The 27,561-nt window shown below is 40.9% G+C and overlaps 1 protein-coding gene across 1 annotated transcript in view; it reads left to right on the top strand.

Moving 5' to 3' along the window:
- Positions 1–27,561, top strand: part of COL14A1 (collagen type XIV alpha 1 chain) — a 278,477-nt gene that overhangs the window by 91,037 nt on the left and 159,879 nt on the right. Inside the window, exons 7-8 of the mRNA XM_082259358.1 lie at positions 22,786–22,941; positions 26,173–26,292. Coding sequence (XP_082115484.1) covers positions 22,786–22,941; positions 26,173–26,292 — 276 coding nt within the window. The remainder of the gene's footprint in view (positions 1–22,785; positions 22,942–26,172; positions 26,293–27,561) is intronic.

The following is a 27,561-nucleotide window of genomic DNA, read 5'->3' as shown; positions in this document are numbered from 1 at the left end:
TTTATTCACTTTGGATTGTGCCATTAAACTTGCTAGAAAATATGAATCCTTCAAGAGAGTAATCTCCCTAGTACAGCTTCCTACCTCCTCACATGTCATACGAGCCCCCTACCTCCTCACACGTTGTACGAGCCCCCTACCTCTTCACCCGTCTTACGTAGCCCTCTTCTCTTCTGTAAGAGTCTAATTACTGCCTGTGCTGGCCCAGCCCCTCCACCCCTCCCCTTACCTCCCTTTTATGCAGCTGCCAGGGGAGGAGCAAAGGGGAATTATAAAATGAGAAAGTGACACTTGAGTGACAGCTCTGACTCTGCTGGGGCCGCAGACATCACATCCAAGATGACAGAACCCAGCAGCAGTCGCAGGGCTTTTGGATGTCTACACAGATCTTATACAGATAAATACCAGGTATAAAATATAGTAAATGACCCTATAATCATATGAGGGAAGATTTTGGTTGAAATAAATGGTCTAGTGCCAGGTTCTGTAAAAGTTTTTACCACTGGGTCTCGCTTTATATGAAAGCTTGCTTCTCAGTGGTTTTAAAAAAGAAATCTCTGTTGTAATTACCAGTGTTCTTAAAGCACTATTAAACCCAAAACCAAAAATGTAATATATTGCGGCATGCCAATCATTAGATGTGATGGCTGCATTAGCTTACGTTTTTAGACTTTTTTCTCTTTGTTTTCACCTGGTGATCTGGCCAGTAACACACCTCCTGTATTAGAGTGCCCCTACTCTGGAGGAAGGAGCACAAGAGGCACCTTTGGATTGCAGCATTATCAGTCTAGGAGAGAGTGGAGTGTTAGACGTTACAGCACACTAGTCTCTGTTTCCATATCCTGGAGGAGAGGGGAGTCATAAGCGGGACTTGAAATGTGCCAAAAGGAGGACATACACTGACATTTTTCATTAAAACATCTTTATTACATAAGTAAAACATCATAAAAGTAAAAAAAATATATAGCTGCTTTATGTGATCATGATAATTTGGTTCATAGGTTAAGCTTCCAAAATGACGTAGTGGATCAACGCGTTTCACAGTATAATTGCTTCTACCGGATCCACGCCTTATGAATGCTACCGATTTTTATCTAAGAGAGTAACAGAAATACATCAATGTACAACATGACTTATGTAATGTAAGCAACAAACCATAATATTATACTACAATCAACATAATAGCAGCTAAGCAGCTGAGAAAAGGAGAGGAAAACAAAAAGGGGGGGGGGAGTGTTAGATGTACTAGCAGGTTTAGATACATTAACAAATTGAAACCAAACTCCAGCTAACACTGCAGTTACATAATCAATTACAGCAATTCATTGAGGTTTTTTAATGAATAAACAAAAGCTAATCATTGTAAGCACGCCTGTCAATGGAAAAAAGTTTGTCCCAACCCTCCAACTGCTACATTTGCAGTAGAGCTTCTTCTGTTGAAAAACAACAGACTTACTGGCCATATCACCAGGTAAAAATACAGGAAAGAAAGCCTAAAATGAAAATGAATGCAGCCATCACATCTAAGAATTGGTCAGCTGCAAAATGTTTGCTTTTGGATTTAATACTGCTATCAGTAAAACTAAAGGCAAAGCTTTTTTTTTTTTTTCTTTTTCAGTTTGGATAGAGTAAAGGAGGGTTATAACCTCTGTCGGGTTTTTTTTTTGCCATCTGTGGCCCATTGGGGAGATTTCCCTTTACTTCCTGTCTCAGAGCAAAAACAGGACGTTAGAGGAAATCCTTCCATGGGTGTCACCAGAACTAGTGCCCCCAGTGAAAGATTTCTTCTCTATCCCTGTTCTGGTGACAACACAAAATTTGGGATTTTCTTACACTTTTGGTCATTACAGTACACAGAAAATAGAAAGAGTGAATCTCGCAAAGGGGGGCACAGACAGGAATAAAAACCTGACAGGTGTACTCAGGATCGGTGCAAGGATTTTTGCCGCCCTATGCAAAATAAAAATTGCCGCCCCCCCATATGCTCTACCACCCCCCATCCCAAGTTGCTGAAGGAGTTAAAACCAGTGGCAGCTGGTGCTCCATCGGTCGGGGGGGGCAGCAGACGGACCTGGCCACGAACCCCCCTCACTCCACAGTCCAGTCCATACCATATCCCCCCCCCCTCAGGGGCCAGTTCACTTACCTTGTTCCTCCAGACTGACAGGCGGCGACGGTTTCCCCCTCAGTCTCCTCCATGTCCCCTCTCAGCGGCCGTCTACTCCCTCCTCCTCCTCCGCCAATAGGATGCCTTCTCCTTTGGCCAATTGGGAAACAGGTCTCATGACCCACTTCCTGTTTGGGCGGGAGGAGAATCAGTGTGGCGATAGCAAATATTCATTCGCTATTGTCACACAACTGGGTGGGCTCAGGGCGCAGTGCTCTGCTCCCCAAGCCCACCCTTTTTTGAAGCCTATTAGAGCATCTGGCTCTAATCACGTGCTTAAAAAAAAACCCTCATTGGAATCCATGCATCCGGCGCCCTGCATGTAGATTAGGGGGGCGGATGCATGGATAGGGGGGCGGCTTCCCTGCGCCCCCAATGGATGGGGCGCCACTGGACTTACCTCAGCGCAGGGTCAAGCTCCACCTGCGCTCCCTGCTAAGTTGCGCCCTAGGCGGCTGCCTAGGTCGCCTGACAGTTGGTGCCGGCCCTGGGTGTACTCATCCCTCTCCACTCTATCCAAAACTAATAAAAAGGTTTGTCCTTTAGTTATACTTTAAAGTAGAAGTTCACCCAAAACCTAACTGTCTCTAAACCTACTAGTGGCCACATTCTAAAGCTAATCTATCTAGCCCAGAGAAGAAGAATTTGTCAGACATACTTTTTTTGAAGCTGATCCGATCCGGTCTCCAGCGGCGGATGCTGTGTGCAGGAGAAAACCGACAACTGCTGGGAAATGCCTGGGAAGTGGCGTCATTCATAGAGTTACTATGGGGCTTCCATTGTTGGCTGTCTCTCCTGCACACTGAGAAGCCTCCACTGACAGCTCAGCGTGGAACCAGACCGGAGCAGCTTCAGAACAGGTAAGTATGGTGATTGTTTTATTACAGGGTTAGATAGATTAGGTTTAGAATGTGGTTGCCAGTAGGTTTAGAGTTAGTTCGGTGCTAACTGAACTTCTACTTTTTTTTTGCTGTAACTTCTTTTTATTGTTTTATACAAGTACAAAACAGAGAAACAGTCAACAATGTTCAGCACTACAATGCATCAGCACGAGTAAGCAATGCAGCTCCTAATTACATGTGCATCTCATATCTCATAAAATTAGAATAACATCAAAAAGTTCATTTATTTCAGTAATTCAATTCAAAAGGTGAAACTCAAATATTTTATATTGATGCGTTACACACAGAGTGGTATATTTCAAACATTTCTTTCTTTTAATTTTGATGATTAATGGCTTACAGCTAGTGACAACCCAAAATTCAGTATTTCAGAAAATTTGAATATTACATAAGACCAATAAAAAAAAAAGATTTTTAATACAGAAATATTGGCTTACTGAAACGTATGTCCATGTACAGTATATAATGCACTCAATACTTGGTCGGAGCTCCTTTTGCATGAATTACTGCATCAATGCTGCGTGGCATGGAGGCGATCAGCCTGTGGCAATGCTGAGGTGTTATGGAGCCCAGGTTTCTTTAGAAGCAGCTTTCAGCTCATCTGCATTGTTGGGTCTGGTGTCTCTCATCTTCCTCTTGACAATACCCCACAGATTCTCTATGGGGTTTAGGTCAGGCGAATCTGCGGTCCAATTAAGCAACATGATTCCATGATCATTAAACCAGGTATTGGTACTTTTGGCAGTGTGGGCAGGTGTCAAGTCCTGCTGGAAAATGAAATCAGCATCTCCATAAAGCTGGTCAGCTGGTCAGTTGTTTTGGATAGAGTAGTGAAGGATTAGAACCCCTGTCAAGTTCCCATTGCTGTCTGTGTTCCCACTGATGAGATTCAACCAGAACATGTCATGTTGCATCTGATGTGACAATAAGCAAATGAAAACCTTAAAAAAATTAACAAAAATAAAATTACATGTTTAAACCTTCCTTACACTTTCAAAAAAAAAAACATATATACATATATATATATATATATACACAGGGCTTTTTTTAACCACCCCCCAATACTGCCCTTTAAGGCAATGCAGATCAAAGTATCATTTTGTGGTGTTAAGTAACTTGTATAGAATTTGGGAATGATAACAAGAAAAGCAGTGAAATAAATCCCCTGCAGTCAGCAACAATAGATCCCTCTAACAACAATGGACCACCCGCAACAAAATTTCCACCTCAGCAACAATAGACTCCAGCAGCAACAACAACAGATCTCCCTATAGCCAGCATCAATAGGCCCCTCCCTCTACAGTGGATCTCTCCCAGCAACAACTGACCCCCCCTGCAACATAAGACCCACCCCCAATAGATTCCCAACCAGCAACAATAGACCTCAGTAACAACAGACCCCCCTGCAAAAATATATCCCCTCCAGTTAGAATAGATCCCCCAGCAGAGTATCAATAGACCCAGCAGCATACCCCAGCACCCTTTGCCATTACATACAGTCAGTCCTAGAGGTGCCGGAACTGCGTTCCCCCGCGTTCCCGCTAAAAAAAAGCCCTGTATATACAGGTGCATCTCATAAAATTAGAATAAATAAATAAAGCTGGTAAGCAGTGTTAATTTCGTCGACTAAAACCGACTAAAACGTTTTAGTCGACTAACACAATTCAGATGACTAAAATACGACTAAAACTAAAATGGCATTTTAGTCTTAAGACTAAAATACGACTAAAACTAAAATGGCATTTTAGTCAAAAGACTATAACTAAAACGAAATCGAAATTTGCTGCCAAAAATTAACACTGGTGCATGCTCAAAGCATAAATAATAACATATTAGATTTTTCACTCCAGGACCAGCAGTATTATATAATGAGTTTGGAAATTGTAGAGAAATGCTTAAATAATGCATTACAAATTACAATTGAACTACACCCATTTGATTATAGATGACTAAAATGAGTTTTAGTCGACTAAAATGTAGGGCGTTTTAGTCGACTAAAATATACTGGAGTTTTAGTCGACTAAATACGACTAAAACGCTTGCAGAAGACTAAAATAGGACTAAAACTAAAATGCCATTTTAGTCCTAAGACTAAGACTAAAACTAAATTGAAATTTGCTGCCAAAATTAACACTGCTGGTAAGCAGAGAGAAGCAAGTACTCTAGAATTTCCTGGTAGAGGGCTGCGCTGACTTTGGACTTGACAAAACACAGTGGACCAACACTAGCAGATGGCATGGCTCCCCAAATCATCACGCACTGTGGAAAACCTTGCATTTCATTTGGAAATCAAGGTCCCAGAGTCTGAAGGAAGAGTGGAGAGGCACAGAATCCAAGTTGCATTAGGTCCAGTGTGAAGTTTCCAAAGTTGGTGATGATTTGGGGAGCCATGTCGTCTGCTGGTGTTGGTCAATCAAGCCCAAAGTCAGCGCAGTACCTATAAATACAGGGACATACCGGTTCAAGAAAACAACACAATATGTTATAGACTGCTGTAACTCCAATAGACGATCATATTCAAGGACGGAGCACAATATGGCCACGTGGTTCCTTAGAAGCCAGTATATGCCCCCTCTGAGTGATCAAAACAGTATACAGATTTTCAATCAGATATAGGGGGTTTATCATTTATCCAGCCTCCCCACACCTTCTCAAATTTAGCTGGTACTCCTCTTTTGGCATATTTAGCCTTTTACAAAGGTAACGCTTTATTTATCAATGGCTTCCAGGCCAGTACAGGCATGGACTACAGGATTTTTCCATGAAAGAATAATAATTTTGTGTGCATAGTAAAAAAGTAAGTAGCCTGCGGTTCACCTTTGTAGGGGCTAACAGGTCAATCGGGACCAATAAACAGGTTTCAACTGAAGGACTAATACTGATAGTCGTGAACAACCTTAAACATTGTACAACCTCTAACCAGAATTGTTGAATGGCCAGTCAATGTCAGAATATATGCATAAAATCCACATCCCCAACAGTTTGATGATTGTGTGAGAAAAATTCTCACCAATTTAGCAGGGGTAAAATAAATTCTATGGAGAAATGTGTTTTGTATGAGGTGATCTCGTGCTAACACAAATTTCAAAAAGGGGCTCCCCAAAGGTCATCCCAGTCATCAACGTCTAATTATGGCAAATCAGTCAACCATGCACTGCGGCAAGATGAAAAAACCTTAAGTGTATCTATAAACAACTGTTTATAAATAGTGGATAGGACTTTAGTTAGATCACCTTCTCTGAGTAAAGATTCCAGGTTACTAACCTTCACGTTTAGACTATAGGAGCCAAACTGGGTATAAAAGGCATGTTTAAACTGGAGTTATCTAATTAAGTGAGAATTAGGGAGCTAATATTGAAGTTTTAATACATCAAATGGTAGGAGCGCCACATTCTCCACTACTGATCCAACTGTCTAGATCCCAAACTTTATCCAGATGATGGGGATGATGGGGATTTCTAACAATAGAAATGGGGCAGCTGGGGATTTTTCCAAAGTGGCATGTAGGGGGACCCCACCCTGTCATTTTTAATTTTAGCCCCCCCCCCCCCGGTCACTTCCCATGCCCTGACAGCAGATCGCATAGACACTGTGGGGGAGTAAGGTGCTCTGCACCCACGAAATACCAAGTGAATGCCTCATAGGATCCCACAACTGCTGCCTCCAGCAATACAGCTGCATCATCCTCTGGCTGTGTTAGCCACCTGTGTACAAAGACCAAACTATCCCACTAAAAAGTAGCCAGAAAAGTTGGATACTGCTAGCCCCCTTCCATCCAAGGTTGTTGCAGCCCCTGTAATCTGATACGAGGTGCAGCCCACGCCAGAGAAAATCAGATACCAGTCTATCTCTAGTCTGAAATCCAGATGGGTGAGTATCTAAAAATGTATAAAAAGACAAGGAGAACTTTCATTTTTAGCAAATAATTGTTCCGATCAAAGAAAGTGGAATCCGAGACAGAATTTGATAAGGTTAAATCCAGGTTTTTCACCCTATCAACCCACTGTAGTGGGCAGGCATCTGGGGATCTTGTAGTCAGGGAGGGAATCCACAGTGGTAAAATTTGAGACTTACCCCAATTACCTTTGAGGCCAGAGAATTTGGCAAATGTATCTAGTATGGACAAAACCGTAGACAATGTAGAGTCAGAATCATGAAAAAAAAAGGACCTTGTCTTCGGCATACAAAGCCGTCTTTTCCTCCAACGCGCCCACCTGGATTCCCTTCACCCCAGAGGATGCTCGCAAAACCACAGCCAGCTGTTCTGTTGCTTGGGCAAATAGACTTGGTGATATAGGACATCCCTAAAGGGTAACCCTAGCTACCTAAGAAACATTTCCATTAAGTTTAACCATGGCTACAGGAGTTCTATAGAGTAACTAAATCCATTTTTGGAAAATTGGGCCAAAGCCAAACCCAGGCCTCCTACATGTACTGCCAATCAACCGAATCAAAGGTCTTTTTTAGGTCTAAAAGCACAAGGATTCCCCCATTTGAAATCTCTGAGCCCAGTTGTATATGGATGTAAACCCTCCTAAGAATAATATCAGTGGCCTTACCAGGCATAAAACCTGTTAAATCTGGAGAGATTAGGTGATACAGGACCGGCATAAGCCTGTTAGCTAATACTTTGGTATATACATTGAAGAGGGCCTTTGTCTGACTTAGCTATGAGAACAATGTGGGCCTTGTAAAAGGAGGGTGGAGAGATAGCCCAGGCTAAAACAATCCTGATATAGTGTCAGAAGACATGGGGAGAGTATTTCTACATGGTGTCTATACCAGTCAATTGGAAGCTCCTCAGGACCAGGTGCTTTCCAATTCGGGAATGAGCTAATCGCTGTAGCAATCTCCTCTACTTAAAAAGGGGCATCTAACAGGTCATGGGTCACCACAGGCAGTAGGGAGAGGTGGAGTGGCTCTAGCAACGCTACCAGATCCCCTTTAAATAGGATGGTATAGGAGAATACAAGGCAGTGTAAAAGAATTAAGGATCTCCTTGCAGGAGGTTACTAATGAACCAGAAAGAGAGGAAATATAGGGAATAACAGTTAAGGGTCAAGCGCCAGTGGGCAGGCAATCATTTTTGTCTTCTTTTTCAAACATTTGCTCTACCATATGGGTCATAGATTGGTGTGTAAAATCTTTATAATGCAAATATAGATCCCTTCTTGGAGAAGGTGAATCAGCATAGGCCTGGACACAAGCTTTCTCCTTGTTCTGTAACAAAACCGTGGTATTATTTTGCTGAGTCCTAGTTGCCCTAATGTCCAGGTACTCTTCTTTTGTGGTTGCCTTAAAGGCATCTCAGGTCATCTGTGGGCTGGAAGAGCCCTCATTTAGATGCCAGTAAATTGCATATAGGGTTGGATGACCCCATCAACCAACAACTCACTTACCCACCCATGTGAAAGACGCCAAGACCCAGGAGGTCTATGGTCCACTAAATGGAGGACAACTTAGAGAGGAGATTGGTCGAACAAGCCCCCTGAGAGATATGAGACATCCTTTACTATTGGTAACAAAGTAGGAGGAAAAAAAAGCTAAATCAATTCTGGAGGAGGAAGCATGTACTAAAGATAGGTGAGAGTAGCTTTAAAAAAAATGAATGCTTCCAGCACCAGATTTCAGTCAAGTCGATAGGACCCACTGGACCAACTCAAGATTATGTGTGTGTTGCAGATTAGATATATCTAATGTATAATCCAGGATATTGCTGAAATCCCCTGGAAATAGCACTTTCAGGAGAATATTGTGCCAATTTGACTAACTCATACAAAATAGCACTGGAAAACGGAGAGAAGATATACACGTTAACTAGTGCTATACAATCAGAATGAAAAACCCCAGGATCCGTAAGGCCCACTTCTATATTACAAGGTATGAATTTGTGCAATAGGATAACTACCCCTCTGGAATTTGAGGAATAGGTAGCATGTATGGCTCTTTGAATCCAACTGAATTTCTACTTTAACAGTTTTAAAATCTTCAGTATTTATATTCTGAGGAAAGACACTGACTCAGGAGAAGTAAACTTTCTAGAATTTAGCAAATATTTCTTTCTGGCCAAGATATAAAGAATCAGAGCCGTGCTTCTCTCAGCTTCACCTTTTTTTAAGTGTACATTTGTTAGCTTTGCCTGGAAAGTCATGAAGGGAATTCTGTTGATCTACTAAGGATTGACATCTGTGCCTTCTGAGTGAGAACATCACGAGAGGGGATTATTGTAGAAGATTCAGAGCTAATGGATATTGTACAGCCCAGACTAGAGGTTCATAACCCCTGTAGAAGGACATCAAAGGAGGGGCACAATAGGAGTATTTTATGAAAGACTAGGCAAAAAAAGGAATAAAGAAGGTGGAAGGTCTACTTTTCTCTCTGCAGCTTCCATTTGCTTCTAAGCAGCTTTTTAGGATTACAGTGAAGCTGTGACAGCAAAATTCCACTGTATTATTGTATTGTTCTATTGTCTTCTGGTAATAAATGACTATGAATGCCCAATACGCTGCCCTGTGCATCCAGTCAACCCTAATATATATAAAAAAAACAATGTCATTATTCTCCAAAAAATAATCTATACACTTCCAGTGGTTCTAAAGCCAGGACATTTTTTTTTTTACCTTAACGACTTAAGCCCCGGAAGATTTTACCCCCTTCCTGACTTTAACAGACAATTGCGCGGTCGTGTGACGCTGTACCCAAACAACGTCTTTTTTCCCCACAAACAGAGCTTTCTTTTGGTGGTATTTGATCACCTGTGCGATTTTTTTGATCATGCGCTATAAACAAAAAAAGAGCGACAATTTTGCAAAAATAACAATATTTTTCACATTTTTTTATATGAAATTCCCCCAAAAAAAATGTAAAAATCAAATTTTTTAAAATTTTTTGGCCAATTTGTTTTCTGCTACCTATGTTTGGTAAAAAAAAATCACAATAAGCGTATTTTGAATGGTTTGCGCAAAAGTTATTGCGTTTACTAACTAAGGGAAAGATTTCTGTCGTTTTTGGTGTTTTTTTTTTTTTAACGAGTAATGGCGGCGATCTGCTATTTTTTTGCGGGACTGCGACATTGTGGCGGACAGATCGGACCCTTGACTAACATTTTTGACACTTTTGGGGGTACCAGTGACATTACTACAGTAATCAGTGCTATAAATATGCACTGTTACTGTAAAAATGACACTGGCAAGGAAGGGGTTAATTTTATTGGAGAGGGAGGGGTTAATGTATGCCTGGTGCTTACTGACATGTGTGGGGGGAGGTGACTGAGTGACACAGGGACAGATCGCAGGTTCAGCTATGCTGAACCCTGCAATCTGTCACTGTCTGTCACTTAGGAGATCCGCCTGCTCTGTTTACACAAGCGGGCGGATCTCCACACTCGATTCCCCGACGATCGGGGAAGAGCGGCGGTGATTACTGACGCTCCTCCCCTGGCCCGACTCCCACTGTGACTGAATACAGCAGGAGCGAGCCTCCGGCGGCGCATGCGCGCTGCCGAGAGAAGGGAATGTCTGGCGACGTAGGTCTACGTCGCCAGACGTTATCGACCCACTTTGCCGCAGTAGAGCTCTAGTGAGCAGCGGTAAAATGGTTAAAGTAGAACGTTGGGCAAACTTTTTTTTTTTTTTTTTATTTTGGATAAAAGAAGGGAGGGTTATACCCCAGTCAGTTTTTTTTCCGCCATCTGTGTCCCATTGTAGAGATTTTCCTGTACTTCCTGTCCCATGGCCAAACAGGAAGAGAGGAAATCCCTGCAAATTAAGGAAATTTCTTGAGGACCCCCAGGTCACCAGAACTAGTGTCCCTTTTGGAAGATTTCCCCTCTATTACTTTCCTGGGGATAACCCAAAATTTGGCATTTTCTTTTACTTTTACTTTTACTTTTAATGATAATGGTAAACAGGACAAATAGAGAGGGAGAATCTCCCTAACGGGACCACAGACAGCATCAAAAACTGGCAGGTGTTCTAATCCTGCTCCACTCTTTCCGAAACTAAAAAAAAAGTTTTGCCTTTAGTTATACTTTAAAGCAGTATTTAACACAAAACCAAAAATGTGTAATATTGCAGCTTACCAATCATTAGATGTGGTGGCTGCATTCGTTTTCTTTTCTTTGGTGTTTTTCACTCTGTTTTTACCTGGTGATCTGACCAGTAAACACACTTCTTGTGAAACACAACTCTGGTTGAATGAGCACAGGAGACAGGGCAGGCAACAGCATTGTCAGTCTGGGGAGGGGGGGAGGTAGTGGGAGGTAGTGGTAAACGTATTAGCAGATTTAAATACACAAACAAATTGAAGCCAATTACCAACTTTCACTTTATAATTAGTTACAGCATAACCTTTTGGAATAAAGGTTTTACACAAATAATTAAGCTGATCATTGTAAGAACCCCTGCCAATGTTAAGTGGTTTTTCATATCCATGTAAACTGATACATTGTGCTGGAGAGCTTGAACTTGTGAAGAACAACAGACTTACTGGCTGGATCACCAGATGAAAACAAAAGAAATTAAGCCTAAAAGAGGAATGCAGCCATCACATCTAAGAATTGGTAGTATAATGTTTGCTTCGGGGTTTATTACTGCTTTAATGCTTTCCCTGCATTAAGATTAAAAATGCACCAGTGTGTGTATCGCCCCCTCACCTCCCTTTACACTTACCTGAATCTTATCTCGATCCAGCGCTGTGTCCGTCTGCAGAGGCTGCATTCCCAGTTATGCCACTTGTCTCTAGTAAATGGATAGGCTGCATTCCCAATTTTGTTGCTGGCCTCTAGTCAATGGATAGCATTCCCAGTTATGTCACTGGTAACTGGTGAATGGATAGACTGCATTCTCAGTTTTGCCACTGGTCTCTAGTGAATGGATAGACTGCTTTCCCAGTTATGTCGCTGGTTTCTAGTGAATGGATAGACTGCTTTCCCAGTTATGTTGCTGGTCTCTAGTGAATGTATATGCTGCATTCCCAGTTATGTCGCTGGTCTCTAGTGAATGGATAGACTGCTTTCCCGGTTATATTGCTTGTCTCTAGTGAATGTATGGGCTACATTCCCAATTATGTTGCTGGTCTCTAGTGAATGGATAGACTGCTTTCCCGGTTATATTGCTTGTCTCAAGTGAATGCATGGGATACATTCCCAATTATGTTGCTGGTCTCTAGTGAATGGATAGACTGCTTTCCCGGTTATATTGCTTGTCTCAAGTGAATGTATGGGATACATTCCCAATTATGTTGCTGGTCTCTAGTGAATGTATGGGCTACATTCCCAGTTATGTTGCTGGTCTCTAGTGAATGGATAGACTGCTTTCCCGGTTATATTGCTTGTCTCAAGTGAATGTATGGGATACATTCCCAATTATGTTGCTGGTCTCTAGTGAATGGATAGACTGCTTTCCCGGTTATATTGCTTGTCTCTAGTGAATGTATGGGCTACATTTCCCAGTTACGTCGCTGATCTCTAAGGAATGGATAGACTGCATTCCCAGTTATGTCTCTGGTCTCTAGTGAATGGATAGACTGCTTTCCCGGTTATATTGCTTGTCTCTAGTGAATGTATGGGCTACATTCCCAGTTATGTCGCTGGTCTCTAGTGAATGGATAGACTGCATTCCCAGTTATGTCGCTGGTCTCTCGTGAATGGATAGACTGCTTTCCCGGTTATAATGCTTGTCTCAAGTGAATGTATGGGATACATTCCAAATTATGTCGCTGGTCTCTAGTGAATGGATAGACTGCATTCCCAGTTATGTCGCTGGTCTCTAGTGAATGGATAGACTGCATTCCCAGTTATGTCTCTGGTCTCTAGTGAATGGATAGATGGCTTTCCCAGTTATGTTGCTTGTCTCTAGTGAATGGAAATGCTGCATTCCCAGGTAAAGAGGAGCTCCAGTCTCCAGTAAAAAAATAAAAGTCAGCAGCTATGAAAACTGTAGCTGCTGACTTTTAAAAAACAGCCACTAGCCTGCTGATCAAATACCACCAAAATAAAACTCTATTTGTGGGGAAAAAAGGACATCAATTTTATGTGGGTACAGTGTTGCACGACCGCTTAACTGTCAGTTAAAGTACCGCAGTGCTGAATCACAAAAAATGGCCTGGCCATTAAGGGGTAAAACCTTCTTGTCCTTAAGTGATTATAGTGAAATAATAATTATATATCATTGTGAGGTTGATGTCCGGTTTATGGGAGAAATGGCCTCAAGTATCCGTTTTGTAGTTTGTATAATCTTTCTAGACCAATAAATATTCCATGGGCAGTCTACATGGAAGTAACTGTTTCTGGTTGTAGTTATGGGACTAAAGCCAAGGCAAGTTAATGACAGATTTCCTGCTAGTGGACTGTAATCAGCAGAATCTCAGCCCAGTGCATACTGGGACAATGCTTCCCACCCAGTAATGTGAAATTGTATCACACTTCAGTCATTTCCACTTTGTAGGCTGACCAGGAAACCCCATAGAATATAAAGTTTGTGATATTATTTGACTTTGTGTACTGTCTGGGAATTTGCATTATCAGTCATTATAGCCAATTGTTGACCATCTTTCCTATACATTACGATAATGCATTGCATTCCTAGTATCATCCTTATGAATAATGTCCAGACTGGACTGCATTTCTAAAGCTGGCGATTTAATCAGCCAGCAGGCTAATTAAAAAAAGATGAACGGATTTCCCCATCCACACAAGTGAGGTGGATGGAGGTAACCCCCTTGCTGAGACATTGTACTCTGACAGCGGGACTCCTCCACTGTCAGTATAGGCTGTTTAGCAGATGCAGCCACTGATGGAGGAAAAGTTTTCCAGCATTAGTTTTTCGCTCTAATGATTAATTTCCTTTGAACAGGGATGGCCACACATGGATCAAAATTCAGGAGTCCCAGGTGAATTTTCGATCCATTGATGGCCAGCTTTACAGTGGTCAGTTAAATATGCTCTCTGTTTTCAGAGATGTCATCAATATCTAGCGAATGGATAGGCTCCATTCTCAGTGATATCACTGGTCTTTAGTAAATCGATAGGCTGCATTTCCAATTATGTTACTGGTCTCTAGTGAATGGATAGGGTGCATTCCCAGTTATGCCACTTGTCTCTAGTAAATGGATAGGCTGTATTCTCAGCGATATCACTGGTCTCTAGTAAATAGATAGGCTTCATTCTCAATTATGTTACTGGTCTCTAGTGAATGGATAGGCTGCATTCCCAGTTATGTCACTGGTATCTGGTGAACTGATAGACTGCGTTCTCAGTTATGTCGCTGGTCTCTAGTGAATGGATAGGCTGCATTCCCAGTTATGTCACTTGTCTCTAGTAAATGGAAAGGCTGCATTCCCAATTATGTCACTGGTATCTGGTGAATGAATAGATTGCGTTCTCAGTTATGTCACTGGTCTCTAGTGAATGAATAGGCTGCTTTCCCAATTATGTTGCTGGTCACTAGTGAATGAATAGGCTGCTTTCCCAATTATGTCACTGGTCTGTAGTGAATGAATAGGCTGCATTCATAGTTATGCCACTTGTCTCTAGTAAATGGATAGACTGCATTTCCAATCATGTCGCTAGTCTCTAGTCAATGGATAGCATTCCCAGTTATGTCACTGGTATCTGGTGAATAGATAGACTGCATTCTCAGTTTTGTCACTGGTCTCTAGTGAATGGATAGACCACTTTCCCAGTTATGTTGCTTGTCTCTAGTGAATGGATAGACTACTTTCCCAGTTATGTCGCTGGTCTCTAGTGAATGGATATGCTGCATTCCCAGTTAAAGAGGAGCTCCAGTCTCCTGTGAAAAAAAATAAAAGTCAGCAGCTACAAAAACTGTAGCTGCTGACTTTTAAAAAACAGCTCCTAGCAACAGAGCGGAAATGCGAGCGGTCGGTATCCAGTGACGTGGGTGGATGGGCGGTTACATGTTTCAGAGCATGCGCGGCTCCTTTGCATGCTCCGAAACATGCAACTGCTCTGTTGCTAGGAGCTCGACGCCTCACACATTTCAGAGGATGCCCATACATGAAGCGGAGCTCCGGATGTCCGCACCATAGTGCAGTGGCCCCCAAGATACCGGACAGATCTTGGACTACTACAGCTCTGTGTTGCACATGTCTCATCTTGCTTATTGTGAGTGCTTTTAACCCTTTATTTTAATACTACTGAAGTTACTGCACTTAGAGGTGCCTTGCTCTTTTTTCAAATTATAGGTCCCCTCTGCCCATTTACACAATGTGATGTATAATGGGATTGTAGTAAGATGAGTTCTGTAAATGGCAGAAGAGGGTAGAAGGATGGTGGGCAGCACAACCTTTCAGTGTAGCTAAGGCTGCCACTGAGGACAGTATCTGGTGGCTGTGGTAAGGCACAGTTGGGAAGATTTGTTGTAGAAGCAGAGACCTGCAGATAATGGGATACACACCATTAGACATAACTAATGTATGATTCTGTGTCTCAAAATCGATTTATTGATTACACTAGACTACACTATATAAAACTATACACTATATTGTCCAAAATAGTGGAACGCCTTTACACGCACATGAACTTTAATGGCATCCCAGTCTTAGTCATAGGGTTCAATATTGAGTTGGCCCACCCTTTGCAGCGATAACAGCTTCAACTCTTCTGGGACGGCTGTTCACAAAGTTTAGGAGTGTATCTATGGAAATGTTTGACCATTCTTCCAGAAGTGCATTTGTGAGGTCAGACACTGATGGTGAACAAGAAGGCCTGGCTTGAGTCTCCACTCTAATTCCTCCCAAAGGGGTTCTATCAGGTTGAGGTCAGGACTCGGTGCAGGCCAGTCAAGTTCCTCCACCCCAAACTGGCTCATCTATGTTTTCATGGACCTTGCTTTGTGCACTGGTGCGCAGTCATGTTGGAACACGAAGGGGCCAACCCCAAACTGTTCCCATAAAGTTGGGAGCATGAAATTGTCTTAAATGTCTTGGTATGCCAACGCCTTAAGAGTTCCCTTCACTGGAACTAAGGGGCCAAGCCCAACCCCTAAAAAACATCCCCACACCATAATCCCTCCTCCACCAAATGATTTGGACCAGTGCACAAAGCAAGGCCTATAAAGACATGGTTGAGCGAGTTTGGGATGTTTTTCAGGGGTTTGGATTGCCCCCCTAGTTCCAGTGAAGGGAACTCTTAAGGCGTCAGCATACCAAGACATTTTGGACAATTTCATGCTCTCAACTTTGTGAGAACATGTTTTGGAGATGGTCCCTTCCTATTCCAATATGACTGCACTCCAGTGCACAAAGCAAGTTCCATAAAGACATGGATGAGTGAGCTTGGGGTAAAGAAACTTGACTGGCCTGCATCTCAACCTGATAGAACACCTTTGGGATGAATTAGACCGGAAACTGTGAGCCAGGCCTTCTTATCCAACATCAGTGCCTGACCTCACAAACGCCCTTCAGGAAGAATGGTCAAGCATTCCCATAGACACACTCCTAAACCAACTCAATATTGAACCCTATGGACCAAGACTGGGATGCCATTAAAGTTCATGTGTATGTAAAGGCAGGCGTCCCAACACTTTTGACAATATAGTGTATGTAACCACTTACACGTATGTTCTCTTTAGCTATCTGTAAGGAGGGCATTTTTCCCTTTGATCACTAAGACAAGGAGCATCTTTCCAACTTACCACCACACTAAGGTAAGATGGACTGTAGATATAGTTATTATTAGTAGGTGTTCCCTGAGACTGGAAAGTATTTAAAGGGTTCCTCCAGGTTAAAAAGTTTGAGAAAGGTTGCTCTGGATGTTCTACCAGTCTTTTGCCCATATTCCAGCAGGTTGAAAACAATGGGTTTATGGAGCCTTAATAACAATACTTTCTGTCTTTTCTAGTATGATCTTTCCACTGCGGAGCTTCAGCCTAATCCATATACTAGACATGGATTTCCCTCTAGACATTTAAAAAAAATAGACGTTTCCAGGCTGTCTCGATGGAAATCACTTCTTAAAATCATAAAAGTCATACAACAGATGGATGTGCTTAGAGATGAAATGGATGAATATGAGAAATCATATTGCCATTTTATTCCACTAGTTTTCCCTATTGAATTTTGAATAATTGTATTTCTGTGGATCAGAAGTAGCTGTTATTAAAGTGTTTGTATATATATATATATAGAGTATATATAGAGAGTAGTGAAGGATTAGAACCCCTGTCAAGTTCCCATTGCTGTCTGTCTTCCCACTGGTGAGATTCAACCAGAACAGGAAACAACTGAGAATCCAGAATTTTGAGCAGTCAGCAGAACAGGAATAGAGGGAAAATCTTTGGGGACACTTGTTTCAGTTACAACTGTCTAAGTGGGAAATTCTCCTTAGGACTCTTTCACACGGAGCGGACAGCATTGCGATCCGCTCCGGCACTTTTTTTTTTTCACGGACACGGATGACACTTGTGTCATCCGGTCCGTATGTCCGCATATCATCCCATCCGTTTGCGGATGATATACGGACATAATGTAAGTCTATGGCATTGCAGATGTCAGCGGATGACACCGCTGACATCCGATTTTGCTTCCTTTCCGTTTTTTGAACGGAGGAAAAATAGGGTTCTGTTCCATTCCAAAAAACGAAACAGAACTGAAAGGAAGAAAATCGGATGTCAGCGGATGGTATTCCGCTGACATTCGCAATGCCATAGACTTACATTATGTCCGTAAATCATCCGCAAAAAAATAGGATGATTTGCGGACATACGGAGCGCCCGTGAAAGGGCCCTTACTGTGTAGAATTTTTCTCTCATGTCATGTTGCATCTGATGTGACAATAAGCAAATGAAAACCTTACAAAAATTAACAAAAATAAAATGACATGTTTAAACCTTCCTTACACTTTCCAAAAACAAAAAAAAAACACACACACACACACACATATAGGCTGCATTCACAAGTCAGCGTATTGATCGCGGGCAGAATCGCCGCGATTCCTCCCGCGATTCGGAAATCATTGCAAATCGTGGGACGCCTGTGCGTTGCCCGTGATTTGCAATAGCACCCCAAATGCTGTGCGATGTTGCAGCGATTTCCGCCTGCCGAATCGCGGTAACATCGCGCAAAAATAATCGCGGGACGCATTACGCTCCAAAGAAGCTCTTGTACATGCAGCCTTATATATATATATATATATATATATATATATATACATAGGTGCATCTCATAAAATTAGAATAATTAAATAAAGCTGGTCAGCAGAGGGAAGCATGAAGTGCTCTAGAATTTCCTGGTAGAGGGCTGCACTGACTTTGGACTTGATAAAACACAGTGGACCAACACCATTCATGGCCATGGCTCCCCAAATCATCATGGACTATGGAAAATTTTGCATTTCATTTGGAAATCAAAGTCCCAGAGTCTGGAGGAAGAGTGGAGAGACACAGAATCCAAATTGAATGAGCTCCAGTGTAACGTTTCCACAGTTCATGATAATTTGGAGAGCCGCGTCATCTGCTGGTGTTGGTCCACTGTGTTTTATCAAGATGCTCAACTACACTGCAGCATGCATAAGCATCATGGGAAATGTAGTTCCAAAACATCTGGGGTGCCAAGGTTCGCCATCACTGCCATAGAGAATCTGTGAGGTATTGTCAAGAGGAAGATGAGAGACACCAGACCCAAAAATGCAGACAACCTGAAGGCTGCTATCAAAGCAGCCTGGGCTTCCATAACATCTCAGCAGTGCCACAGGGTGATCGCCTCCATGCCACGCCGCATTGCTGCAGTAATTCATGCAAAAGGAGCCCCGACCAAGTATTGAGTGCATACTATACAGTACATGGACAGACTTTTCAGTAAGCCACAATTTCTGTATTAAAAATCCTTTATTTTATTGGTTTTATGTAATATTCTAATTTTCTGAGATACTGAATGTTGGGTTTTCACTAGCTGTAAGCCTAAATTATCAAAATTAAAAGAATGAAATTCTTAAAATATATCACTCTGTGTGTAACGCATCTACATAAAATATGTGTTTCACTTTTTGAATATACCGGTAATTACTGAAATAAATTAACTTTTTGATGATATTCTAATTTTATGAGATGCACCTGTGTGTATATACAGTGTATATATATATATATATATATATATATATATATATATATATATATATATATATATATATAACCCCTACTGTTCTGTTGGGATGCGACTTTGTAAAATGTATGTAAAGCCAATATTTTTTTCTGTTTTGGATAGAGTAGGGAATGGTTAGAATTTTTTACATTTGACTGCCTTTTGTGTCCCTTATGGAAAGTTGAACCCTCTCTGGTGATCCTATATTTATCAGCGCACACGAACAGAGTGCATGGGTGTGAACTGAAGCAAAAAAACATAAGGCAAATTGCCTTGTTCTTGCTTTGGAATGGCTTTAGGTAATGCTACCCATTGCAGCCCAACAGCACTGGTGCGAACAAGTCCTTAGACAGTTGTCACTGGGACAAGTTTATCCTTTACAAGATTTTCCCTCACCTTCTGTTCCCATGACAGCTCAACATTTTGGGATTTTCCATCACTTTCCGAGTGACTGATGTAGATAGTTTACGTTTTGACATGTCTGCAATGCATAGAATTAACATCAGGCATGTTTATGTGAATATCTGTGGAAGGAACTTAGCAAAGTTTGGTCTGTGTGACTGCATATTTGACCATTCTGTGGCATATAGTATTACTTTTAAAATGTAAACTAAATTGAACAGAGTTCTCTTCTCTTCCTGGGCCATATTTCTTCAGGTTTTTTAGGTTTTTTTGAACTGCAACAATTTACTCTAATAGAATTAAGTACAGACTTAGAAGCTGTCAGCTATAGTCCCTGACCAAATGAATACAAAAAAACCTGCATCACTACAGTCCTTATGACTATATATCAAAATACTAAACGCTACTGTGTTTAAAACAGAAACTGTTACCCAATGTGCATATTTTTCCAACATTAAAAATATGCAAATAAATTATTAAATAAAATGCTGTGTTTTCACAGTGCTAAAGATGTCTCCTATACACATATAAATAATTAAATAAAATATCAACAAGTATAATGCAATCATTTTGCAAAAAGGTGTTTGAAAACAGTCTTACGCAGAGACGGTAATACCCAATGTGCATATTTTTCCAAAATTAAAAATATGCAAATAAATGAATATATAATTTGTAAACAAATATTAACAAATAAAGTGCAATAGTTTCACAATTTAAACTGTCATCCCCATACATACACCTGGAAGAGACAAGTTAAACCCGGCAGTCCTGGGAAAAAAGCTGAGCTGGCACCTAAGTAGGTGGGGGTCAGTGTCTTATACAGTTTATACGTGTCATTGCTTTAATTTTTTTTTTTATCAGAAATAAAAGTTTATTAAGATTAACATCCACTACAAATCAAAAATAACAGGTGGTACATGCACCACCCTTCAACAGTGTGCATACATACCTTAGATTGTAAGCTCCTTGAGGACAGGGACTGATGTGAATGTGCAATGTATATGTAAAGCGCTGCATAAATTGACAGCGCTATATAAGTACCTGAAATAAAAATAAATAAATACAGAGACAAGCAACAGTGCAAAGCGAGTAACATTTACCGTGTATAATGCCACCATTCCAACCAGGCTGATATCACTTTTACTGTACATCTGAGCATCAAGTTAAATTGCAGATACACAGAGCGCATAGTGGAAGGAGGGTACACTTATTTATTTTTCTAAGTTGTCAGAATACGGTTCAGGACTAGTTCTGTTGGAGACAGACCCAGGGTATCTAACCAAGGGTGCCATCGTTTCTCAAATGTGGCAGCCGTTGCTGCCAAATATGTTTTTCTAGCCGCAGAGTGCCACCCATCTGTTTTATCCATTCCTGCACCGTAGGAGGATTAGAGGAGATCCAGTGTCTTAGGATCAATTTGCGAGCCTGAAACAGTGCTCTCCCCACTGCCTTCACTATGCATTACTTAGGGTCTTCTTTTAGAGATATCTGGAAAACTCTGTTAACGGTGTCTATAACTGCCCGCCAGTATAGGTGGAGCTTCGGGCATCTCCACACCATGTGAAAGAGGGCCCCGTGATCCCGGCAACACCTAGAGCACATGGGGGTATCCCTTATGCCCATTTTAAACAGTTTGGCAGGGGTATAGTGCACACTAAGGAGCAGATACAGTTGGGACAAACGTGGTGCTACGCTAAGTGAACTTCGTTGAACAGTCAGCAGGGCTTCCTCCCACTGTTCGTCCTCAAAGGAGCCCACATCTCTCTCCCACCGGGTAGCAGCCGTATTCAGATGACCCCCAAGAAACACCATCAGTAGCATGTGATAGCATTCGGAGATAAATCCTTTATATGAAGTAACTTCGCTAACATAATTAAAGATGGGGGTAGGAGAAACGTGCCACAAGTCCGTCCCCTGCTGTGCCCTTACAGCATGTTGCAACTGGTAGTAGTAAAATTGCATAGAGTCTGGCAGGCGGAACAGCGAGCTAAGCTCCTCTCCTGTGTTTGCGTCCTCCATCCATATGATTGTCCAAGGCCGCAATGATGTCACTCCATTCCTTCAGAGCGCATACGCCAGTGATGTCACTGGCTGCATGCAAAGTAAATATCTCCTAAATGGTGCATGTTTAGGAGATATTTACCGTACATATAGGTAAGCCTTATCGTAGGGTACAAGTTACAGACCAAGCTTTACTTCCTCTTTAAGGACCGGTATCTATTCAGGTCCATTGTTTTCTTTGGTCCATTGTTTTCTTCTCTGGTTGACTGCTTTCTCGTATCCAAAACCTTCAGGATTATCTCATCTATTATCCATTTTCAGAAATGCAATGGGAAAAATCTAGATACATTTCTAAAAATATTTATTACACCGTTGACCGTTGACCTATTATAACGTTGACCTTTGTTTCACAGCTTTTTACACTGATGTTAATGTATTTTGTTTATTCCATTTTAGGCTGACCTGAAATGCTGCTTAAAATCAACTAAAAGAAGCAATCTAAAGCACATTAATATGAATTATCAATATATTTAACACCCACAAAGATACTGACCACAACAGATGCTTCGAATGGAGAACTGCCTAAATTATCACTTATTTATATGAATAATGTATATGTATATTTTTTTTTGAAGCACTAAACATAAAATCATTTTTTACAGTTTTCTCACTTCATACAGCAATGCACCCTGTTGCTTTTTTTTTTATATACAAGATTTCATTGTAAAATGTCTATTTAACTTCTATACATATATATTCAAAAACATGATTGCATGTCAGTTTAATAAATGGAGTACAAAATGTAGGTTTGAGTTAAAAACTTTAGAATGCTTTTAATTTAGTTTTGCCGTCAGATATTTGTTTCTAAATTATGTACATTTTACTAATTGTCAGAAACATTTACCATTTGCGAATATTCATTTACTAAATTTCTAAATTCGTGCTAAATAATACGTAGAAAAAGTTAATGAAAATCTACATTTTGACCAAAAATACTCTTTTATAGTGTAACATTGTCATTTATGAAAATAACAACTTTACACTTATTATTTTAAGCCTTTTAACTTAACTAATTTTTATTTCATCTGCACACCAGATAATATTAGGAAATGCCTTGTACTGATTATGTCATTGTCTTCTAACGTCAAACATCCAAATTTTTTCTTAATGCTGAACAACTAATCCTGATGAAATTCTCTGCCTTTCAATTTGTAGACTCAAAGTTTGCATGCAAGTCCCCAGCCAACGCAGATATTGTAATCCTGGTCGATGGATCCTGGAGTATTGGAAGAGTTAATTTTAGACTTGTGAGAAGCTTCATAGAGAATTTAGTTGGAGCTTTTAATGTTGGTACAGATAAAACAAGAATAGGTAAAGTTGTGTGCCTTTTTTAATCTAAATATTGCATTATTAATATTAATTTATTGTATGAAATATATGATGTTTTAGGGAAAATTATACTATTTCCCCAAGGACATATTGTGTATTCACCAACTAAACTAGAATTATTAGGGTAAGACTAATTTTTTGTTTTTGGTAAGCAGAATTTTTACCAAAAAAAGGAACACATATCCCCATATTTCACCATGCTGCACCATGCTGCTATTAATACCTTTTTTTCATTTAATACACATGCCATTTTCAACCTTCAATTAAATTGATGAAATAAAATTGAACGCTAAATCAATAAAAATGTATAAACCCATAAAGTAATTAAATTAAGATTTAATGGAAAAATACATTTTGCAGAAAGCCCTTTGCTTCTATGATTAGAAATGACTGGATCTCACCCAGTTTATCCAATTGGTGGATCCAATGCAAAGGTCTAGTGCAATGACATGCATTGTGTATAATGCCTTGTAATGTCATACTATATGTAACAACACTTTCAATATGCATTGTTTGCTTGTCCTATCATGCCTTCTTTGTGAGGTATTTTTATGTCCTTTTTATCTTTCATTATGTTACCTGTCTTCTCTTTTCTTTGACATCTTTCTACTTGTTAGTTCTTTTCTTCAAACTATTTCTTTCATTGTGCATTGTCTCTCTTTTGCATGTCTTCTTTAAACTACGGTTACAATGTGTCGCTCTTTGTCTTTTTCTGTTTTTTGTCCTCAGTCTTGCGCTTTTTTTTTCTCATTTTTACATTGTCTTTTTTTATTTCTTTTCCTTTTCACCAAAATACATTTCTATTTCCCCTTATCATCTTTATCATATGGGTTTTTCTTTTAGTCTGTTTTATTTCTCTTCCTCCAACTTTTTTACTGTATTTCTTATTGCATTCATCATATCCTACCAAAGAAATTCTTTTCTCTGTTCAAAAAAGTTAAAATGTACATATCATAAAAACTTTATTTTTCTTTTTAAGTTTTGGATAGAGTAGGGAAGGTTTAAATAGGAATTAGTATAGTAATTCTATACTATTCTTTTCCAATGATTTTCTTTAAGGTTATAAACAGCACAAATATAAGACCGTACAATACAAAATAGAAACGTATCGGTACATTAAACCATTAGTAATATACACCAGTGGTCGCTAAAGAACTGGAATTGCGATATTTTGGGCTATGACCAGGATTCTTAAGAGCAGAGAAGACATCCTTCAAAGAGGAGCTGCATGAACGGAGGACCCCCTCATCGTAGACAAGGGGTCACCACCACAGCCATGAAGTCTATCACAGTAGGCTGATACTAGTGGCCTTTGTGTTTGCATACACAGCCCTCAAACTAGGAGTGGGACCATTGGCGACTGACCAGCGACCCCACACCGCTTCCCAAACTATTCAAAGGGGTAGTAAGTTGGAAGAAAAGTAATAGGGAAGAAAAGGATGAGGAGTGAAGAAAGGGGGAAAAAAAGGGGGGGGTGAGTTTTTCCTAAGGCACTATGATGCTAGCCTCAGATCTGATGAGGCCATCCCCGTCAGATAGGTGATCCAGGGGTCCCAAGTTTTTTTTAATCGGGAAGCTTGTCCTGCAGATTGGCAGAGAGGTGTTTGTTTACCATTTTCCAGGACAATTAGTAATTCTATACTATTCTTTTACCTATATAGTAATTGCCATTGTAATTTGTTTCTCTATTCAAAAAGTTAAAATTTAAAAGTTTTGGATAGAGTGGGGAAGGGTTAAATACCATATGAATTTATTATTTGTTGTCCTACCAGGGAGAGTTACCTTCATATTTTGTCCCAGAGATAGGGAAGGAAGTAAAAGGAAATTTCTACAAGGTGAAGAGTATTCCCCTCTTAGATGTCATTGGAACTGATTTTCCCATTATAGAATTCCCCTTCCCACCCACTTCTAGCCTCTTGTACTGACAACTATAAAATGTTGGCATATCTATCACTTTCTGACTCAGTGAAAATGGTATCCAGAACATATAAGGAGGGTTAATCTACCTAGACTCAGACAGCAACAAAAGTTTACCATATAACTGAAGGCAACTTTTTTTTAAATTTGGATAGAGTGGAAAGGGAATAGAACACCTGTCAGGTTTTTATTGCTGTCTGTGCCCCTGTTAGGGAGATTCACCCTCTCTATTTGTCTGGTGACCATTATCACCAAAAGTGAAAGTAAAAGAAAATCCCAAATTTGGGGCTGTCACCAGAACAGTAATAGAGAGGAAATCTTCCAATGTGGACCCTGGGGTCAACCAAGGATTTCCTCTCACTTCCTGTTGAGCTATAGGACAGGAAGTGAAGGGAAATCTCCCCACTGGGGCACAGATAGCAAAAAGAAAACTGACAGGGGTTAAAACCTTCCCTAACTATCTAAAATGAAAAAAAAAAAAAAAAAAAAAAAAGTTTTTCCGTTAGTTTTACTTCAACAAGGGTTCTAACAGTCCCGGCCCCTCGATTGGGGGCGCAGGGGCGCCTCCCCCCTATCCATGCCTCCGGCCCCCTAATCTACATGCAGGGCGCTGGACGCATGGATTCCAATTTTTTTTTTTTTGAAACACGTGATTAGAGCCAGAGGCTCTAATAGGCTTAAAAAAAAGGGTGGGCTCGGGGCGCAGAGCACTGCGCCCTGAGCCAACCCAGTTGTGTGACAATAGCGAATGAATATTTGCTATTATCACCCTGATTCTCCTCCCAGCCAATCAGGAAGCGGGTCCTGAGACCCATTTCCCGATTGGCCGAAAGGAGAAGCCATGCTATTGGCCAAGGAGGAGGGAGGAGATGCAGGGGAAGCTGCCACCGCTGCTGGGGGAAGCCGCCATCGCCATTTCTGCCTGCCCTCCACGTCAGTCCAGGGTGAGTGAGCCAGTGACAGGGGGGTTGGGACGTGGTATGGCGTTCGGGCTGGAGCTGGTGTGCTCCGGGAGGGGGGGTATGGTGTGGTCTGTCTGCCACCCCCCCCCCCGACCAGTGGAGCACCAGCCGCCACTGGGTTCTAACTCTTTATTACTCTATCCAAAGCAAAATAAAATCATTCTTTAGATCACAATGATAAACGTGTACATATTTTAAGTTGTGATATTTTATTGTTTAAGAACAGTGGATTCGTCTTTTTAAGATTTATATATTGGCAAATGCTATCTAGACTACCTACATCCCCAAGATGTGTTTTAGCAGCTGGTTTACTATGTTTCTGTTATTCCCTAAGGTTTGGCACAGTACAGTGGTGACCCAAGAATAGAATGGAATCTAAATACATATGACACCAAGGATACCGTGCTTGATGCTGTCCGAAACCTGCCTTACAAAGGTGGAAACACGCTTACAGGTATGTTCTTTGTCATATCTATTTTAATATACCAAATTATTATTTGCCAGAGGTAAAAAAAAAAAAATGGATACTACTCCAAAATCCCGTGATTATTTTGTGAGTCGCCTTCTCATACACTTTTCAAACCCTGCTGCCCTAGCAATGGCCAATGAGTGCAAGCGTAGTAAAGGAAGCCTTGCTGACAATTTTTACAATTGATCCATTTATAAGTGGCCATTGAAATACAAAGTATGTCTACACAAAGTATCTTGGAAATTCGACAAACATAAACACTTCACTCTGCTGAGCATTTAAGTGTGCGGGCAGAAGCTTCGGGAACTGGTTTATCTCTGGGGCACCAATATTGATCTAAGTTGCCCCAATAACGAATGAATGTTTCACAGTCAATCACACCTTCAGTTTTGTAACGCCACTGAAACTTGCATCATGTGCATAACATAGTGGTCACTGAATTACTTAGGAGTTTAAATGCTGGGGAATTTACTGAAGTCAGTTGAACTGAAGAAGCCAATTGGATGAGTGGTAACATGTTTTCAGTCCTAAGAGATCTTGCCTGATCTATGAAGAAAAAAATAATAAAGGGATGTACTGAAAGTGGAAAGTTTCATTGAACTAAAGATGAACACCAGGTAAACCGCAAAAAACGCAAATATACAGTAACCCCTAAATGAAAGCTATGTAATATGCCAAAGGATTTGTATTTTTGTCTATCCTGAGATTTACACAGCCCTACCTAGCAGAGGAGGGAATCTACTCTTGCTCTGCTGCAGATTGACTTTTACTTACAGGTCCCCTTGAATCTCTATCCTGCTACTGTACAGTGGAAAAAGAAGCAGCACGCTGATGAGCTTATCTTTCTGTCACTCTGCTCTCTTCTCCTGTCAGCAAGCTCTTTCCACTGCAGCACACCTGACTTGTGGCTTTGTGTGCTGTTTCTCCTTCCCCTTCTCTGGACTCTTCTGTACAGACTAGTTAACTGTAAATGCTGATACTGTTTAAAATTCAAGTACTTATACTCAGGGCCACTGATAAGGCAGTACAGCCAGCCCTCCTGTACTGTGCCCAGACCCCATCAGTTCAAAAGGGGGTCCGGGCACCTGCTGAGCAGGAGGTCCAACTGTACTGTCTTATTGCAGACACTGATCCTCTTCTGCCTCCCCTTGCAGCGCTGCCAGCTTATCCTCTTCTTACTCCTTCCAGCTTCACCAAAGGGGGATTGGTTCTAGCACATGCACCCCCTCCATCTTTCCCCCTGTAGTGCTGCCG

This window comes from Pelophylax lessonae, assembly GCF_965119305.1.
Source record: "Pelophylax lessonae genome assembly, chromosome: 5".
Taxonomy (NCBI): Eukaryota; Metazoa; Chordata; class Amphibia; order Anura; family Ranidae; genus Pelophylax; species Pelophylax lessonae.
The sequence above is the reverse complement of the archived record's forward strand: the minus strand, read 5'-3'. Positions and strand labels throughout refer to the sequence as shown.